Raw genomic sequence first — 20,154 nt, 5'->3', positions numbered from 1 at the left:
AGCTTCTGACTAGGATCCCTTTGGCGTTCATCGTTATGGAGGCTTTCCTCCTCTCCAAAGAAAAACAAAACGGAAACGGTTTCTCAGCTTGTTTCTCTGATGACCTCATCCGGTTAAAAATGATGAAAGCTAAAGTGTATTGTCAAAATGTGGCTTAAAACTGGATAAAAAGCCAATTAATGGCAGAAAATCAGAAAACTGAACATGTGCTAAGGGGATTTGACCAAATGAAACGCACCATTATCGTGATTGAAACTACAGATTTATCTGGATTTGAAAAATTGCTGGAAACATTTGGCATAGTGTATACACACACACACACATAACTCAACCAAATATATAACAAAGCTCCAGTTCTTTTTAGACACGTTAATGCAGCAAAGTTGCACATTACAGCTTTAAACACAGAGACAAGTTGAGGTGATTACTCACTGCTGCAGCCGGCTATCACCACTTGAACGTCCACATCTGCGTATTCCTTGATGACCTGCAGAGAAACATACAGACTCATTTCCAGAGGTAAAATCCTTCTGAAACACACATCTTCCGAGAAGCAGTCCTGAACGGACGCTGCAACATTACCAGGAAATACTCCATAAACTTGCATTGTTATGCAGATGATACTCAATTATATCTATCGATCAAACCAGAGGAGACCAAACAACTCGCTAAAATTCAAGAATGTCTTAAAGACATAAAAACATGGATGACCTGCAACTTCCTGATGTTAAACTCAGACAAAACTGAAGTTATTTTACTGGGCCCTGAACACCTCAGAGATCAATGATCTGGTGATGTGGTTTCTGTAGATGGCATTTCCCTCGCATCCAACACCACTGTAAAGAATCTTGGTGTTATCTTTGACCGGGACTTGTCCTTTAACTCCCACATTAAACAAATCTCAAGGACTGCATTTTTTCATCTATGTAACATTTCAAAAATCAGGCACATCTTGTCCCAAAAAGATGCAGAAAAGCTGGTTCACGCGTTTGTTACTTCCAGACTAGATTACTGCAACTCCTTATTATCAGGCTGCCCTAATAAGTCTCTTAAATCCCTCCAGTTGATCCAGAATGCTGCAGCTCGTGTACTCACAACAACTAAGAAAAGAGATCACATTACTCCCCGGAGTCTTTGTGACTTCACGTCTCATAGGGTCCATTGGACCTGGAGGTGTCTGATGCCTGGTGAGCCGGCCCCCTCCTCTCTACCTCCTTCTGTTTCATGGATTGGAGTTCCATTCATACATTGTCATGTTCATGTAATGTGTTTATGTAACTTTGTAAATGCTGTTCATTCTGTACACATGACATCTATTGCTTCTGTCCATCCGGGGAGAGGGATCCTCCTCTGTTGCTCTCCTGAAGGTTTCTTCCCTTTTTTCCCTGTGAAAGGTTATTTTTGGGGAGTTTTTCCTGATTCGATGTGAGGTCCTGGGACAGGGATGTCGTATGTGTACAGATTGTAAAGTATGGGGTCAGATCAGTCTCAATAATTGCAAATGCACACAGAGAGATTTATAAATGCAAACACAAAGATGTACAAATGCGCACAGAACAATTTACAAATATGTTCGATTTACAAATGCACACAGAAGGATTTACAAATAAATTAGACTCTCAAATGCACGCAGAACGACGTGTCTGTGTTTATTTATTTGTCAATCGCACTGCATTTGTTTGTGGATTCTTCATGTGTGTACGGATTTATGAGACTCCTGCGGTGGATAGATCCGCAAATGCGTTTTTTCAACATAGACCTATCTGTAGCCAATCAGATGTCGCCCTCATTTTCAACCAATCACATGAGCGTCATTCGCTTTATTTGCGCCTTAGAGGGGGCGTGGCTTATCTCCGTGGCTTTACTCCGTGGAAACAGTTATAACTTCCGTCATCCACTATTTCTGCTTTATACTTGTTGTGGACATCCCATAAACGTCGGAATATCTAACGCCCTGGTGTTTGGGTTCATAACATTAATATCATATATATATATATATACATAACATCACAGCTCGGTGACTTTCACCGACGACGTCTGAATGACAGCGGGCGAACTTTTCGCTCTATTCGCGTCATTCGTGCTGCGCCAAGATTTACAAGATTAAACTGAACTTTCAATGACTTACAACAACTTCCTTGTTGTCATGACTTAACGTTACAACAATGGGGGGGGGGGGTGTACATTAAATGTGTATCCATCTGCAAATTGCGCAACTGTAACGCTGGCAGCCCCGTGGGGAGGGGAGGGGGAGATGCGCTCATGTGATTGGCTGAAAATGAGGGCGACATCTGATTGGCTACAGCTAGGTCTATGTTGAAAAAAATCTAGCCAGGCAGGGGAGTCTCATAAATCCACACGTGAAGAATCCACAAACAAATGCGATTGACAAATAAATAAACACAGACACGTCGTTCTCCGTGCATTTGTGAGTCTAATTTATTTGTAAATCAAACATATTTGTAAATTGTTCTGTGCGCATTTGTAAATCTTTGTGTTTGCATTTGTAAGTCTCTCTGTGTGCATTTGCAATTATTGAGACTGATCTGACCCCATAGTAAAGCCCTCTGAGGCAAATTTATAATTTGTGATATTGTACAAAATAAACTCAATTGAATTAATTTGAATTGAATTGCAGCATCACAGGAAAGAAACCTCAGAGCATTAACCTCCACTTTCTTCCCCCTGACTTGAACCAGTCGTCCCGATACCAGACTGTTAGAGGCCCCGTTCAGTGGTGTTGAAAAAGAAAAAAAGGAAGAACCTGTTTGATGGCTTTGGCTCCCACAGAGTCGATGAAGGTGGCCGGCGTCCAGTCCAGGATGACGGAGTGGACGGCAGTCAGAGACGGTTCCAGGAAGATGGCCTCATCTGAGGGGCCCTCCGGCACGATGTCATAGGACAAAACCTCATGGGTCACTTCCTGCTGCTCGTTCTGGAACCAATCAAATACAGGCACACTGTTGTGTTAGTTATTAGCTGTCGGACTCAAACAGTACCAGCGAGCATAATGCAGCTGCTGCAAAAAATTACTCTACTTCTCTCTTGATTTATTCCCTCAGTAAACATTGTAAACATGAGTTTATGGTCTCAATCTCTAGTTTCAAGTCTTCTTCAATACAGCATGATGTTCATTTAGTACATTATGCTTAGAGTTAAATAGACCATAAAGCTGGGTGTGCTTAAGGGCGGGACTACAAGGTGATTGACAGGTTGCTACCATGGCTTTAACCTTTTTCACGGTGGGTTTTCACTTCAAAGATAATAGTAACATTTTGGTCCCCTGAAAAGGTCATACAGATTTTAGATGTACTCAGCTCCACCCTCTTTGCCACTTCTGGTTCCACAAAAACAAGATGGCGTTGGCCAAAATGCAGAACTCAAGGCTTCATGACTACCGGTAGTCCACAAACCAACGTTGACTTCTGTTATACACTCTATGCTTTAAAACTGTTTGGGGGTTTTTACGATGAAGACCAATTTGTTTGGTCTTCATCGTAAAAAACCCAAACAGTTATTACGCGTAAACAATGGTATTCCTGGGTTGGCTCATATTCAAGTGACGGTTCACAAGCCACCAACGCGACAGACAAACAAACAGAACTGTGCAGCATGCTGACTCGACCAAGTCGACTGTAGTAAAGCGACAAGCAACCAGGGGGGAGAAGAGAGGAGAGGAGGACTCGCCTTGCCACACATGTTCAGTGAAGGGTTGCGGTTGCCGTTTGCCTTCTCCGTCCGTTTCTTTTGGGCGTCGCGGGCAGCTTGCAGGGCCTCGGGGTCCACTCCCGTCTGCATCAAAAGGCATCAAACGCGTCAGGAAAACTCTACGACGATTCAGGTCGACTTGTTCTTGCTGTTGTGGTTCAAAATGTGAACTCACTTAGGGACATGTGTGGATATCCACAATCCAATATCTCTGCATCGCTGTTCGGTTTGTAGCAAAAGATGCATTTTGTTTCCTTTTAATGGTTTGCTGTAAAACCTCAGCTGACCGGTGGCCTCCAAGTAAATCTAATAACTTGTACATTGAGGACAACATCCACCCGAACAGAAAGGGAGTGATGTAATCATGCTTTCCTCTAACTCATTCTAATGTCCTCCGTGACAATAAACTGCTGCTATTTCTGTCCCGGCCAACAGCTGCTAGACCTCATTGGCTTCTTGAAAACCCATCACCACAGCCACTTGATTTCTGAGTTTTTGTTTTATTCTCCCAGGCTGCAGAGCCTTTGGCATTTATTATACTAAGTCATTTAAAATGTACTACTTATATCAATTTTAGTCTTATTTCTTACAAATAATCCATGTTGCCATTCACTGGTGTACGTGGTAGATGTGACGTAAATGTCCTCGGTAACATCCATATTGATCAAAGTAGAACATACGCTTCTTCTTTTTCTTCCTGAAAGTTAGATGTGAATATTGATATCACTTCCACGCCTGTGAGATAAATATGAAGCCAATGCCATCAGTCGGATGTCTCAGCATCCAGACTGGAAGCCGGTCGAGGGACAGCTCACCTGGCGATGGGAAACTCTGCGTAGCAACCAGCACCTCCAAAGCTCGAGTTTGCCATTGGGAGATTTTCTCGTCTAACTCCTGGCAGGAAGTCAGAGTTCAGCAAGCATTCAGAATAACTACATAGAAAGCGCCAGTCTGCCCGCTGATTGTGAACTTATGGAAGTCATAAGCATCACATTGAGATGGTTCATAACCAGTTAAAAGTTTTACATTGGACAACATGTTTCAGAAGCTGTAAACCTGGGCTTCATTCTTCAGACTATTGAGGCTCACAAGCTGAAATCAGGCTCAAATAACCCCGTTAGTCGCCTCCTGAAAACCTGTTTCTTTAAAAAAAATGTTTGAGGAGTGATTTGTTCAACAAGGATGACGTTATTAACTCTGAATGACTGAAATATAGTCGCGATAATTACACCAACATATTATGATGGTTTCTAAAGAACCTGCATACGAGTGTAGATAATGATATCTACACTCTTTTATAATAAATAGAAGAGAGCGAGCCATTTGATTTAGAATGGGTTTGCCTGACCGTCTGAAGGTCAGAGTGTCTCTGCCCTATATTAGGTTGATACACATGGAGGCATGAGGGAGGAGAGCAGAGATACAGTCTGCAGTTGAATAAAGAATATTCATAAAGATACTCTGAGTGTGCTCATTCTGTGATGCTGGGGGGCAGAAACATGCATGTGACAGCCAGGAACCGGTTACAGCTCATACAACCAGACTTCTAAACATCCAATCAATCCCTTTAAGGACGTGTTGCTCTGACAGCAGTCCAAGATACATTTTAAGCAGCTTCGTAAAAACCCAAATATCCAGACTCATGTTCGATCGTCAGCATTCTTATCTGGATAAGCTAATTGGTGATCAGGGGCCCTGATGTCAGAGGATATCTATCTATTCGCCTCTCTTTAGGTTGCATGTTACAACTGTTTGCTTCCATCTTTACACAGGCAATCTGCCAGCCCCTGAATGGTTTTCACTTAATAACATGCCTCTGGGTATCAACCGTAGTGATGACTTACACAGTCACAGTGTTTGTCAATCCCACACTTCATTGCACCTCAAACAACCTGATGAATTGTCCTCAATGGTTTCTACTTCTAAACCGTCTACCTGTCTCTTAGACCCCATCCCAACGAGGCTGCTTAAAGACGTGTTGCCTTTAATTGGCACCTCTCTGCTGGATATTATTAATGTGTCTTTGCTAACAGGCCATGTAACACATTCCTTCAAAGTAGCTGTAATTAAACCTCTCCTGAAAAAGACCACTCTTAATCCAGAGGTGTTGGCTAACTACAGACCGATCTCTAACCTTCCCTTCCTCTCTAAGATCCTTGAGAAAGTAGTCACAAATCAGTTGTGTGACTTCCTACATCAGAATAGTTTATTTGAGGAGTTTCAGTCAGGATTTAGAAAACACCACAGCACAGAGACAGCACTGGTGAAAATTACAAATGACCTCCTAATTGCATCAGATAAAGGACTCATCTCCGTACTGTTATTATTAGACCTTAGTGCTGATAAAGGACTCATCTCTGTACTGGTCTTGTTAGACCTTAGTGCTGATAAAGGACTCATCTCTGTACTGGTCTTGTTAGACCTTAGTGCTGATAAAGGACTCATCTCTGTACTGGTCTTGTTAGACCTTAGTGCTGATAAAGGACTCATCTCTGTACTGGTCTTGTTAGACCTTAGTGCTGATAAAGGACTCATCTCTGTACTGGTCTTGTTAGACCTTAGTGCTGCGTTTGACACCATTGATCATGACATCCTATTACAGACACTGGATCAGTCGATTGGCATTTCAGGTACCGCACTAAATTGGTTTCAGTTATCAAGCTCCTCTTTTATGGAACCAGCTTCCACTTTCAGTCCGGGAGGCAGACACAGTCACCTCATTCAAGAATAGACTTAAGACTTTCCTCTTTAATAATGTTTATAGTTAGGGCTGAATCAGGTTTGCCCTGGTCCAGCCCCTTGATATGCTGCTCTAGGCTTATAGGCTGCTGGGGGATGTTTTAGGATACACTGAGCACCTATCTCCTCTTCTCTCTCTCCTTATGGATGAATTTACATCTCTCCATTGCACCTTATTAACTCTGCTTCCTCCCCGGAGTCGTTGTGACTTCACGTCTCATAGGGTCCATTGGACCTGGAGGTGTCTGATGCCTGGTGAGCCGGCCTCCCACCTTGGCCCTGCTGATGCCCCGCCCCCTCCTCTCTACCTCCTTCTGTTTCATGGATTGGAGTTCCATTCATACATTGTCATATTCATGTAATGTGTTTCTGTAACTTTGTAATGCTGTTCATTCTGTACACATGACATCTATTGCTTCTGTCCATCCGGGGAGAGGGATCCTCCTCTGTTGCTCTCCTGAAGGTTTCTTCCCTTATTTCCCTGTCAAAGGTTATTTTTGGGGAGTTTTTCCTGATTCGATGTGAGGTCAAAGGTCAGGGATGTCGTATGTGTACAGATTGTAAAGCCCTCTGAGGATAATTTGTAATTTGTGATATTGGGCTATACAAAATAAACTGAACTGAATTGAACACAGATATAAGTACTTCCAATATTCCTCTGTTCAAAAGAAGTAAATGGGATCAGGTTTCTTTTACCTTCTGCGCAGTACTTAAAACATACAGTTAGGATTACCTTCTCCTTGAGGGTGTACACATAAAGGTCACTGTTGGCAAAGTAGATTGAAGAGTTGGAGTGGAAAATCTTAATCCCCTCATATTCAGTCGCCTGGGAACAAAACACAAATCACAGGCGTTCAGAGTTGGGACCAACAGACCTGATGCTAAGCCCGAGCACAGACTTTGGCGTTTTCTCTCCCGACTGACTCACCTCTTCATACTCATCCACGTCACAGTACAGTCCGGTTCCGGCAACACGGCCCAGAATGGCACTTTTAGGGCTGGAAGACACAGAGAAAGGTGAGAAACACAGAAATAAACAGACTACAGGCAAGCAGCTGTAGGATCAGTACCTCTGTGTTCTGTAGATGACTGTGAGTATGGCGAATGCAACGGCTACCAGGAGGCCGTAGTCCAGTCCCAACAGCACAGACGCCACAAAGGCCACCAGCCAGATGGCCTGAGAGAGAGAAAGGAACACACAGAATTAAACAAACAAAGACATGACGTTGAACGGTACAGCTACAAACTATTTTCCTTGTGGTATTTTGTATTTAGTTTTAAATGATAACATTTTTTTTTTTTTAAAGGTGGGAATGAAAGATTACAAATGTACAATCACATGATGGTTGACACTACGGGGCTCTCTTTCCCAAGTGGACCGTGACATGAACCTGCTGTTTGAGCTTTATCTGCAGCTGTAGATTGGCCACACAAACACACACTCCCACTAGCACACACCAACACTTCTCTCTTGGATCAGCATCAAAATAAAAAAGGTATCATCATATCTGAGGAAGAACTAAAGAGATGTATCATTGGAAGTGTAGCCGTTCAGGAAATTGGAGGGAGTTTAGTTGGAGAAGCCTGCTCTGAAAACCCAGTACGACGGTAACTCCCCAGTTTACTGGAGGAACTGTGGAAACCTAAAGATCAACACCATGTTTCTGGATTGCCATGGTAAAAAAGATTTTTGGAGAGGAATACATAATGTCTTACAAAGTATTTTCAGATGCAATGCGCCTCTGGAGAGTAAATAAATTCATACCTCATGATTGGCAGAAAAGAGACAAATATGTATTAAATATATTGCTGGTAGCAAGTAAAAAGGGCTCTTAAAGGGAAAGACACTTAAAGACCCTTAACCCCAAAATGCTCCCGTAGCTGTGCCTATGGTGTGTGCATGTGTGTGTGTATGAATGTTAGTTACTCCTGATGGACAGGTGGAACCTTAGCTTCTCCCATCAGTGTATGAATGGGTGTGAATGGGTGAATGATGTCATGTAGTGTGAAAGCACAGAGTGGTCGGAAGACTAGAAAAGTACAGGTCCATTTACCATTTAAAGAGAAGATGTTTTGCTTCTTTTCCTTTTGTGTTTGTCGCAAATGGTCAAAAGGAGTCGGACGTATGCATTGAATATTTGAACGGTGTCTGATGCTGAATGCCAATAAACTATTTTATAAAAAAGGCCCATACATGTGTATAAAAGTAATTAGCTGTGTCCTGATGTTCATGGTAACGGACTGTTTAGGAACATCCCAAAAGTCACAGCGGACTAAAAAGTGCAGAACGAGCCCCTTATTTAGCGTCGTCATTGTTTTCTGTGAGGACCTCTACTGCACGGGGACATGTTCATTGTGTTGAGCTCGATTTACCAGACTGACCAGTTCGATCTTGCTGGTCCTCCACAGCGCAGGAATGTCTCTGAACTGTTTGAACATGCCCAACAGGTTCACCATGATGATGGCAGCCAGTGCGGTCTGGGGAACCGAACCGACAACAGAACAAAACAATACAGGAAGACATTAGAAAAGACTTTATGAGGTGAAACGTAAAGCATTAACTAATGGTTGGGACTTCCATCAGCCACTGTTTGTTCAACAGACCGGGAAGAAAATACAAGCGTCTGCAGCTCCACCTTTGACGCCGAGCTGCCAGACAGGAAGCCGGAGGCTCGGCGTCATCAGCAGCAGCGTCACCCACCTGAGGGAGCGGCTGGAAGACGAAACCAATGGCCACCACCACCAGCAGCACTACGAGAGACCCCAGCAGCCCCGCGATCTGAACACACAAAAGGCTGGCACAATCATTACATTTCATTACATTACATGTCATTTAGCTGACGCTTTTATCCAAAGCGACTTACAATAAGTGCATTAAACCATGAGTCCAAACTCAGAACAACAAGAATCAAACAAGTACAATTTCTTCAATAACGTTAAACTACAAAGTGCTATCAGTAAGATACATTTAAGTGCTGCCAAAGTGCTACTACGGCTCTACCTTCCCTATTCAAGGTATAGTCAAAAAGATGTGTTTTTAGTTTGCGACGGAAGATGTAGAGACTTTCTGCTGTCCTGATGTCAATGGGGAGCTCGTTCCACCAATGAGGAGCCAGCACAGCAAACAGTCGTGACTTTGTTGAGTGTTTATCTCGAAGTGAAGGAGCTACAAGCCGATTGGCAGAAGCCGAGCGAAGTGAACACAATCAGTCACTGTGTCAACATTGTCTCATTCTAATCGTGGTTTTACAACACCAATTCAGTCAGGCGAGATAGCGTCATCACCGCTGTGTCTGTGCTACCTGTGTTTTTCCACCGGTGCTCTCCTGCACCAGGCTCCTGGACATGGAGCAAGTGATGGCGAACGTTTGAAAGAAAGAGCTGAGGAAGTTGCACAGGCCGAGGGCGATCAGCTCCTGAAAGCAGAACAGGAAGGTTTCATCAGAACATTCAAATACATTCAACGGAATGAAAATTGCACCAAATCCTCCGTTGCCGTATGTGAAGTTGCTGGATCCTATTCATCTTTTCAAAGTAGCAGACTCAGGGAACTTGGCTTGAACAGCCCATTTCTCGCCTCAAATATCTTCAGAAACATCTTTTAGTGTTGTGCTTAGCTGTAAAGTGAGAACGTTTGTCATCCGTCCGCCATGTTGAAAACCAATCGAGCTAAAACCAAGCCGGAGCAAACCGCTCCGCTTCGGGTTCCGCCAAGTCTTTCCGCTTGTTGGTCGGATTTGGTGCATCTCCACTAAAAGTAAGCACACAGATTGTCAGGTAAGTGTCCACGGCCCAAGGCGTCCAGACTCACCTGGTTGCTATCCACGCTGTAGCCGTGCTTCAGGGCGAAGGTCTTGGCAAGTGAGATGCCCATTGAGAATCCTACGATCGCGACGGCAATGGAGTCCGTGATCAGATTGGGGAGCAGAGAGAACTCCGGGGTGACAGGAGGGAGAAGCCTGAGAACACAGAAGGCCACACTTGTGTTATCCTGGAGTGTAAATGTTTTTTGTTGTTGTTTTAACAAGAGCCTGAAACTACAATCAACATAATTAGGATACGACACGTATCTACTAAAGTTCTTTGGTAGATCCAGATCTCCCGGTTGTAAGCTCTCGCACATGACTGAAATACACTCTCTACATTCCCGAAAGGAGAATGCAACAACCTACCCGGTCGGTATCTTCCCAACCACGTCCATTTGGTAGTCGTGCGATAAGGACATTCCATACGAGAGGCTGGTAGTTGCGATGACCACGATAATCTCTCCGGGGATGGGAATGGGCAGCTTCTTCTTGAAGCGCTCGTTGAGGTCTTTGCACACGTACAGGAAGACGATGCACGCCAGGCCCAGCATGACCGTGCTGACGTTGGTGTTGGTGATGTGACTGCCTACTGCCTTGAGGCTCTGTGGCAAGAGTATTTGTGAGGCATACAACAGCAATACCAGACCAAGAAAAAAGAAAAAGAAATTCTCCCACATCCCCAATGGAGCTCTTTCCACTTCCAAACCATTAAAAAGCTCATGAAACGTACATAAATGACCGTGAGGGGCCCACTGAAGCGCTGCGTTTTCACCCCCAGCAGGTACTTCAGCTGAGAGACGACAACATGCACCGCTGCGGCTGTGGTGAAGCCTCGCACCAGGGGCTCTGTGAGGTAGATCGCCACAAAGCCAAACCTGAGAAGACCGAAGACAAACTGAGAAGAAAGAGGGAAGGGGAGAAGAACAAGCCACATAGTTTTTGTTTCAAATAAAAACATGAAATCAAGGCGTTAATACGCAAACAGTGATTCAGACCGCCCGTTGCTTTTGGGTAAACAAGGACTTCTGAGCGTGAGAAGATTTCAGTGCGCTGTATCACTTTACTGGGGTGTCTTAACCAAACAGGAGACACTGTGTGAGTGTGTGTGTGTGTGTGTGTGTGTGTGTGTGTGTGTGTGTGTGTGTGTGTGGGGGGGGGGGATTGAAGGTCGATCGGGCAAAATCAACAGCAGCTTTCAGTTGGCGGCTGAGCGCAACGGTTGTTTTTCGAGGCTCACCTGGATGATTCCCACCAGGGTCGTGAGCACGACGGCCACCTGCACCCTCTTTAGGTCCCGAGCCTCCACGTCCAGGACGGCGGTCGCGTTGGTCCCGTTGGTCCCGTTGGCGGACGGGACGTAGAACATGGCGTCTGGGGCCTCCCTCACTACAATGGCCCCGATCATGAGACTTATCACTGCAAAGGTGCCTGCAGATAACACACACACACAGAGCAGTCTTCTGTCAAAGTGCATTGTGACTGAATGGTGGAAGTACTTCAGTACCACTGTAACTGTGGATTCAGGCACTGCGCCTCCGATTGAAAAAGGCCATCTTTGCCCAGCACTTCCTGTTGTTCACATCATGCCTTTGGTTTAATAGGTTGAGGTTCGTTTATTGCACCTATTGTCAGATGGACTTAAAGGTTAGAGACGTTTCTTGAGATGGCTTGGGTTATACGTTCAACTGACGTGGGATTGCGACAAGAAAATGTTTGGATCTTTTATACTCCTCAAAGTTCGCCCGCTCGAATGTCCGTCGGACCTTTCCGCTGCCTTTGACACAGTGAACCACCAGAACCTCTTGTCCTCCCTCCAGGACCTGGGTATCTCAGGCACCGCGCTCTCACTCTTCTCATCCTATCTCACCGACCGCTCTTACCGGGTAACCTGGAGAGGATCTGTGTCTGAGCCTTGTCCTCTGACTACTGGGGTCCCTCAGGGTTCAGTCCTTGGTCCTCTTCTCTTCTCTCTGTACACCAACTCTCTTGGCTCTGTCATTCGCTCGCATGGCTTCACCTACCACAGCTATGCTGACAACACCCAACTGATCCTCTCGTTTCCCCAATCTGAAACACGGGTAGCAGCACGAATCTCTGCCTGTCTGACCGACATCTCTCAGTGGATGTCCGCACACCACCTGAAAATTAACCCGGACAAGACTGAACTTCTCCTCCTTCCAGGAAAAGGCTCTCCCACCCACGACCTGGGTTCCGACTCCGACTGCCAGGAACCTCGGAGTGACGCTCGACAGTCAACTCTCCCTGACTGCCAACATTGCCGCAATAACACGCTCCTGTAGGTACATGCTGTACAACATCAGGAGAATACGACCCCCTTCTCACTCAGTTGCCCAGGTACACAGTCTCTTATCAGCAAATAAAGGGGAAGAGAAACACCTCACCAAACATCATCGCGCTTGAATTATGCTGCATTCACATCAGGCAGGCGGCAAGCTGGATATCATTTAGTCAACCAGAGTGGGACAGTGAAGTTAGGAGCCATAAGCAGGGAGAGAATACAGGCAGTGGTGATGGTAGACGGCACTGCCTCTAAAGTTAGAATATTTGTACTTTATTTACTCCCTCGTAAGAGAGCAGGTTGTAAACGTTTGAAATGAATATTAAGAGAAAGCTGCATTTTATAGCTACATGCAATACTAGAATAACTGCATTAGACACTAAATCACTATATTTAATATATTCTACTCCTGGTCCCATGTGAATGCAGCCTTATGGACGTATTTCACACTTATGTCCAGGCTTGGTGCTGTGCAGTAAGAGGATGTCCAGTGTGACTGCGTGGTCATGCACTTAAAGTGTAAGTGTGTGTGTGTGTGTGTGTGTGTGTGTAAAGGCTATCTTGCCCAGCACTTGAACAGCAGCCCAGTTATTCCCTCTCCCTCTCTGCCAGAAGTTAAGGGGTCAACCACCTGCTTCCCGTCCATCACTTTAGATCAGATCAGATCTTATTTTTCAAAAGGGGGAACAGGTGCAGTTCATTGTGCAGCCCGTCTGTGTCAGCCAAGGACACGGTTGGAACAACTTATTGAAAACATTTCCCACACATGCCATCTCATAATTTAGATCGGTCGCTTGCTCGTGAATCTTCAGATCGCTCATTGCGTCCCAGAGCAGAGCTGGAGCCCCTCGCTGTGTCGGAGAGAGTCGGCAGGCAGGTTTAGCTGCTCACCGCGTTCTTCCTGGCGTCTGAGTGGGGAAAGCAACCCGACCACGGACTGACTACGGCTTAACAGCATCCACCATTCATTTAGAACATGACAACAAACACAGGGCTAGGACAACACGAGAATCCCTGTCCTCGACAGATTGTGCCACAAAAAAAGTGTTTTGTTGATTTTCTAAAGTAGTGGCAGATTTACTAAAAAAACATGGAGGTAAGAGAATTACAGGATCCTCTTTCCTATAAACATTGTTCTAAAGGTCGGGTCAACTCAAAACCTATGCCTGCCTTTCATGTATGGAAGTTAACCTTTGAGGTGTGGTAAGAGTGACACTCAGCATGAAGGGAGTTCTGGCTTAAGCCTCTCTGATGAAATGTGTACATGAAGTGCATCTTTAAGGGGCTGTGACACGATTCTTAAAATGAGTCCACTTGGAACATTAACAGGCTCTCCACCAACTCACGGGGCTAGCCGTGGCTCTATGAGCTGACCAGCCACAACTAATGAAAACAGCTGTCATCTCAGTCAGTGAGAAGCCGCTTTTTGTCCACCTCGAGTCGACTGATAGTTTCTAAAAGAATTTCATGAGATTTTGTGGTTGAAATTAAAAACTGTAGCGTTCATCACTGTACTGCCCTAAGCTGCCATTTGTCACTGAAAGCTGCCAAAGACACATTTCGGCAAGAGAAACACACACACACGACAAACTGGATCATTTATATGCACAACAAAAACTGTAGCTTTCATCAAAACAATACCTTAACCTTTTGAAAACCAACCTATTTTTTAGGTTTCTGCTCGAAATAACATACCCAAACTAAAAAGGGTGTATCTCAGCAACCACAAAGGCTATTTGAATAATGTTGGTGTTATAATAAAAGGCAAACCATGTGTGCTTTTGTTCAGATGTGTAAATATTAGTATATTTGTTACTGGTTAAAAGTAAATAAAGATGAAAGACAGCAAAAGTTGAATTTTCAGGTTCGCCTAGAACGAAAAAGCACTTTCAGGATTATTATCTCTTGGAAGGATGCAGAAAAAAACCACAGAGATCATAGAAACATATGTGACCAGTCTCACTGCAAAGTTTTACTTTGAAAAAGTGAAGCAGTACAAAGTTAGAGAGGTTTTAGTACAGATTAATTAGGCAAAATGGGCATTTGGGCACCATCTGTGAAATTTGAATTTTCTCATGTACAAAACCATATATTTCACTTGTATATTACTTATGGTGTTCAATACATCAAATACAGCAGTCTTTGTTGATTAGAAGAAGATGCTTTGGTGCAGAAGGATTTTGTAAAGATGTTTAGAATCTGTGTTAAATCCTCTTGCTCTTTGCTATCTGTTTTTTTCTGATAGCACCGAGCTACGGGTTGCTAGTTCTGAAAACGTGCTGAGTGGGCTGACTCCTGACAAAATGATGATTATGATATTTTAATAATTCTTTCAGTTGGTGTTTGAGTTGTGTGGAAATAGCTTACTGATCCTTGTAGCCCAAGTTCTGTTGTTTAATTTGATGTATAACATCAATATATTTGCTCATGTTTATTGTAATGTTTTACACAGTCTAACTATAATCAGCCATGGTTTTCAAAAGGTTAAGCCCCCCTTTCCCAAGTTTCACTATTATTACTGTCAACTGTATGTGCCGCGTGGGAACAGAAAGCCTATCAGGCATAACGACAGGGACTAAGGGAACAAAAGGATTGCGAAATGCGTTGACAAAAACCGTTGACACACATTTGGTATGTATTGTAGAACAATACACACAGACATAAGATAGAAAGAGATCCGTCAGGTCTCCTTGAAGCTCCGCACCAACGCCAGCCACCGCAGGTGGCCCCAGAGACACCAGCGAGGAGGAGATTTATGACCCAGAAGTAAGAGGCTTTAAGTTGGTTTCTCACCGACGGATACGTGTCTGGATGTGCCAAAGAAGGTGTAGAGCAGGACGGGGTAGAATGAGGAGTACAGGCCATAAACCGGAGGCACAGCAGCCAGCATAGCGTAGGCTAGACCTGTGGAGCAGAGGAGAGGGAGAGATAAACAAAAGGGAACAGTACCAGAAGCCAAGTGATTGCACCACAAGCTACAGAGATGCCAAAACTAAGACGGCGGGAGGCCGAAGGCAGCCTTCACACATTAACCCTCAACTTATTCCACACGGAGCTCATGGCTACTGTACAAAACCTTGGAATACGTAACATGTCTGGCTCCATGAATATGCGACGCGTGTGTCTTTTTAGGGCTTTCAAACACGCACATGGGTGACAACCAGAGTGTCACGAACAGCTTTACCGCTCCTCGTCATCGACAAGTTTACCAGAGCGGTGAACTCCTTCCTTCCAAACGGTTTCTCCCCCCTTGTTTGATGCTTTAAGCGATTTGCATGTCGAGAAAGGACTGCGGTGCACTGACCTTGAGGGAGCTGCACGACTCCCGTGCTGAGACCCGAGACCACGTCTGAAAACAGGTACTGCTTGACTGGATAAGATGGCAGCCATGTTAGAATAGGCAAAAAACTGAAAGCGGCCGCCTTGGCCTTTTTTGATGAACACCTGTAAACAACGGAGACAAGCAGATTCAACGGTTTGTAATCAAAGAAAAAGAATAATAATAATAATAATAATAATAATAATAATAATGGCTACAGAAAGTCTTCCTGGAATCCATGTTGTTGTTGTTTCTGGCCCGCAGTGTACTTGCTCAGTCACTCTGGTAGAGAGCTTAATGCACCACAGCTTTCAGAGTAGGTATTTTCTACATTCTAATTTATTAACTTGCTTCAAAACGTCTTTTTATTCCTCAAGACAACTCGTTGGAAAACATGTTGTGCGTCCGTTTCCCTTTTACATGGTTTCTGCAACATCTCTATTCAGACACCAAATGATGAGGTCTGAACTGTCGTCGGGGCTTTAATGTGGAAGTGAAATCACAGCACTGGGAGGGGAAGAATGTCAATGATTAAAAAGCATTCTGATGCAGACAATCGGGCTTTGTGTCATTTCACAAAAGAACAGAGTTCATAGTTTCTCACTGTTCAAATACACATAACACGCCCACAAGCCGGAGGGCAGGTGATCACAGGCATGTTTTTAAAAATTAAAATCAATTTATTAATCGATTGACTACTCATCAACAAGGAATCAACTAGTTTGATAACTTATTAATCATTTAGACCAATTATCAAGTAAACTGTTGCTGTTTTATATCATTGGTCATCAAATATGTTTAAACTGCTGATGAGACAAAACAAAAAGTTGGGCTGTGTGAAATTGTGATGGGCATTTTCATATTTTGTCACATTTTAAAAGACTAGTCAATTAAACAAAAATATTTGGGGGATCATACTTTTTAAAAAATGGTTTCCATTCCTTTCTCTCCTCTTTTTTATCTGATGTTATCTTTGGACATATTATAAATCAATCAGTTTAAATGCCCGGATCTTTGCGCAAATGCTTCCAATACAAATATTTAAACAGCAAAGTAACCATATATGAAAACTGCCATTCAAGTGGGTACCAGACATTTGGATTACATTGCATAAAGCTGTACAGACTTCTTACATGCTGCTGTAGTGAAAAGATTTACCCTTGCATGATTAATAAAGTAACCATTTATCTATCTATCTACAATACATTAAGTTGCTGCTCCCACACATTTGCTATATGGCTCCATATTTCCATTATCAATTACTATGTCTTTTTATTTGTTTTGCATCTACATTGCTCATCAGATCCAAGATTGTTACTGTCTTTAGCACACGAGTTACATAAACAAAAATAAGTAGACTTGATTGAGCCCTGGAGGACCATTTCTTTTTGACGTTTTGTGGATACGCCCCTACACTGGGTTTGCTCAAGAGCACTTCAGCAGGACAAATCCGGAAGGCGGATTCCTCAGCATAAACGTACCTGAACCAGTGCGCCTGCCTCTGTCGGAGGGTGGTGGAGGTTTTTTTGCGGTGGAGAAGCTGCGACCGGATGAAGGCTTCATCGTAGACCGGGCGTTCGATCCTGTACATCGGCTGTGAGTCGGCCTCTCCTTGAGCTGCGGGTTCCTCTCGCTCCATGACGGAGGCGGCCAGAGGATCCGTCTCTCCGTAGCTGTTCATCTCCATTCAATCCTCTCCTTCATTGTCCCGGCCAGTCGATCTGTCCGTCTGTACTCCCTCCGTCTCCTCAGAAGCATAAGAAGAGACGAGATGATTATTCCAACACAAACCGTTTTACCCTCTCTTCGCTACTTTATCGTGTGACAACGAGAGTGGGAGGGATGACAACCACCCTTGTCTGCCATTACTGCTTGATTATCAATTCATATTATGTATGTTTTTAAATATTTGTCTCTATTTAATCCCTTGTTGTAAACGTTTTTTTTTATTTTTTTTTTAAAAAGGTGCAATAAAACGTATTTTTTTACTGGGTCAAATTGTGTTCTTTACCATCATATCTCTGACGTCTATTGATCTACATGTTATAATAATAAATAATCTTGAATATGTTTCATCTCCAGTGACTTCTGTGCTCTGTCCCTGTCAGATTAAAACTGGACACTTATATATATGTGATACATGTCATGAAGGCCACAGCCACCACTTTATAGTTCATGGAGGAAATGTTATTCTGTTTAATATAACCAGAATAAATAAAACGGTATGGTGTACTGACACGTCCACATGCACGAGCATTCACATCTCTGCGCCCGCTCACACTTTAAGCCGCCGCCTGTGACCCAGACGCGCTTCACCGAGCATGTTCTGGTGTGTGCACGTTTCGTTTGCTTCAGCTTGCCGTCAGCGTTGTCAACGGAAGCGGCTCGTTTTGGCCGGTGTGCGAAATTAACTGGTTTTTTTAATTAACTGGTTTTGTTTGCGTGCGTGAGGAGTTGTAGGAGTGGCCTCTCAGGACCCAAGTCGACTTACTAGGAAATAAACATTTCCATCGCTTACTCTCTCTTTCACGTTCTTTTTATGGTATGTTTTTAAAGACTAAACACGGATGACTTTGCTGTCAAATGCACGACCTGTTCGGGAGGCTGTGGTTGAGACCCTTAGGACACAGTAGGTGGCTCTGTTGATGCAGCATTCATTTAGGATTTCATCAGCATTAACGAAACGTTATCCATCTTCATGATGAATGTATCACTTGTTGACTGGCGACAAAAAAAATATAGAACGACAAAATTAATTACGGTTTTCTCAAAGTTTCGAACCGCAATCATGTACAACTTTTGCCCTGTTGATCTCTCCTGAACTACCTCTGAGCTATTGAGGAAAGTCACTATTCAGGAATACAAAGCATTTCTCATTTACATTAGAACATGCTTCACAATAATAAAACCTGAACTTGAGCAAATTAAGTATGCAATATTGGAATATTTATACAATATGTTCTAACACAGACTGCCTTTTCTTCTTGCATCCTTGGACCCACCAAACTCAAATACGTGATTACATAGGCAACACCTGCTATGTGCATTGAGGTCGATGCGACAGAAAGAAAAACGCAGTTATTGATGACTATTATGCTGCGTTAGTGATGCATCTACTAATGTCAATGTGAATATGACTATACTAGAAAATCACTAAATTCTCTCTATAGCTCAGTGGTAGTTCAGATGCCACTCTTGGGGTCAATGGTTTTTACATGATCGGCGGTTCGATTCTTGACGGGAACCGTAATCCTATTTTTGTAATAAATTAAAAAAATTGTCGCCAGTCAACAAGTGATACGTTCATCGTGAAGATGGATAACGTTTCGTTAATGCTGATGTTAGCGTGGTCTAGACAGCCGCACATTCCCAGACACACATTTCAGTATCCGGACAAAAGCATAACATTATATATATATAAGCATTTATATTATCAATCCCCCTTTGTACATAATTTATTATGTAACTAAATCATAATATAAAGCTACAAGAATGGGCTATATCAGTTCATAACTATGTGGGTCGGACTTATTCAACAGAGTGGAAATCTATAACAGCCTAAAAGCTCGAACCTAAATTATAAAAAGCTAAACTAAAACCCACCTTTATCCTGGATCTTAATACCCCTTGTACTAGAGAACCGTAGTCTCCAGGTATGTGTAACCCTCTCATTCTACTGGATACTCCACTAAGCACATAGTATGGCACAATCAAAAGGAAACGCGCTTCACCGAGCATGTTCTGGTGTGCACGTTTCGTTTGCTCCAGCTTGCTGTCAGCGTTGTGAACGGAAGCGGCTCGTTTGGCTGAGTGCGGCTCGGGAGAAGCCGACGCACGAGCGGCTGAGAGCCTCGCGCTTCTTCCCTTTTCCTTCACGGTAACGAGCGTTAGCTAACTCGACAAAGATGAAGGACGAAACGGTGACCCGATACGTTTGAAGTTTGAGAAAACAAGAAGAAGTAAATAAATTAACGGCAGCGTCCGGGCTACCAGTATTAACGTGAATACACTCTCCTCGCTGGTTTCTTAACAGCTGAGCATTTAAGCTAACATAAACACGGTGTTTCAGACGGGACTCGTACCTCCGCTCTCCAGCTCCTGCGGGGATGCTGCTGCCGGCCGGAGGAGGACACGAAGTTACAGCTTCACGCGAACCGGCTGCTGGAGTCAGTTAAAGTTTAACTAGTCCGGCGTCCTTCGAGGAGGACAGCGGGCGGAGGAGGAGACCTGTTACGATACACAGATAGGTTATGCTGACAGGAGTCGTTACTCTACAGTTAAAA

The 20,154-nt window shown here is 43.8% G+C and overlaps 1 protein-coding gene across 4 annotated transcripts in view; it reads right to left on the bottom strand.

Annotated features, from left to right (window-relative positions):
• The window catches only part of slc26a5 (solute carrier family 26 member 5), a 21,480-nt gene extending 1,326 nt beyond the window's left edge, over positions 1-20,154 (bottom strand). The window contains exons 1-17 of one of the 4 annotated variants that reach the window (XM_034526274.1): positions 19,954-20,153; positions 17,353-17,618; positions 15,857-15,996; positions 15,346-15,456; positions 11,491-11,681; positions 10,984-11,148; positions 10,620-10,855; positions 10,259-10,406; positions 9,750-9,863; positions 9,149-9,226; positions 8,830-8,925; positions 7,518-7,624; positions 7,376-7,445; positions 7,181-7,273; positions 3,688-3,792; positions 2,765-2,935; positions 433-487 (exon numbers count right to left, since the gene is read on the bottom strand). In XM_034526274.1, coding sequence (XP_034382165.1) covers positions 433-487; positions 2,765-2,935; positions 3,688-3,792; positions 7,181-7,273; positions 7,376-7,445; positions 7,518-7,624; positions 8,830-8,925; positions 9,149-9,226; positions 9,750-9,863; positions 10,259-10,406; positions 10,620-10,855; positions 10,984-11,148; positions 11,491-11,681; positions 15,346-15,456; positions 15,857-15,996; positions 17,353-17,558 — 2,086 coding nt within the window. In that variant the 5' untranslated portion in view covers positions 17,559-17,618; positions 19,954-20,153. The other 3 variants (XM_034526273.1, XM_034526277.1, XM_034526276.1) reach the window with 3 other exon arrangements.

The sequence above is a fragment of the Cyclopterus lumpus genome, chromosome 23 (assembly GCF_009769545.1).
Source record: "Cyclopterus lumpus isolate fCycLum1 chromosome 23, fCycLum1.pri, whole genome shotgun sequence".
NCBI lineage: Eukaryota > Metazoa > Chordata > Actinopteri > Perciformes > Cyclopteridae > Cyclopterus > Cyclopterus lumpus.
The sequence above is the reverse complement of the archived record's forward strand: the minus strand, read 5'-3'. Positions and strand labels throughout refer to the sequence as shown.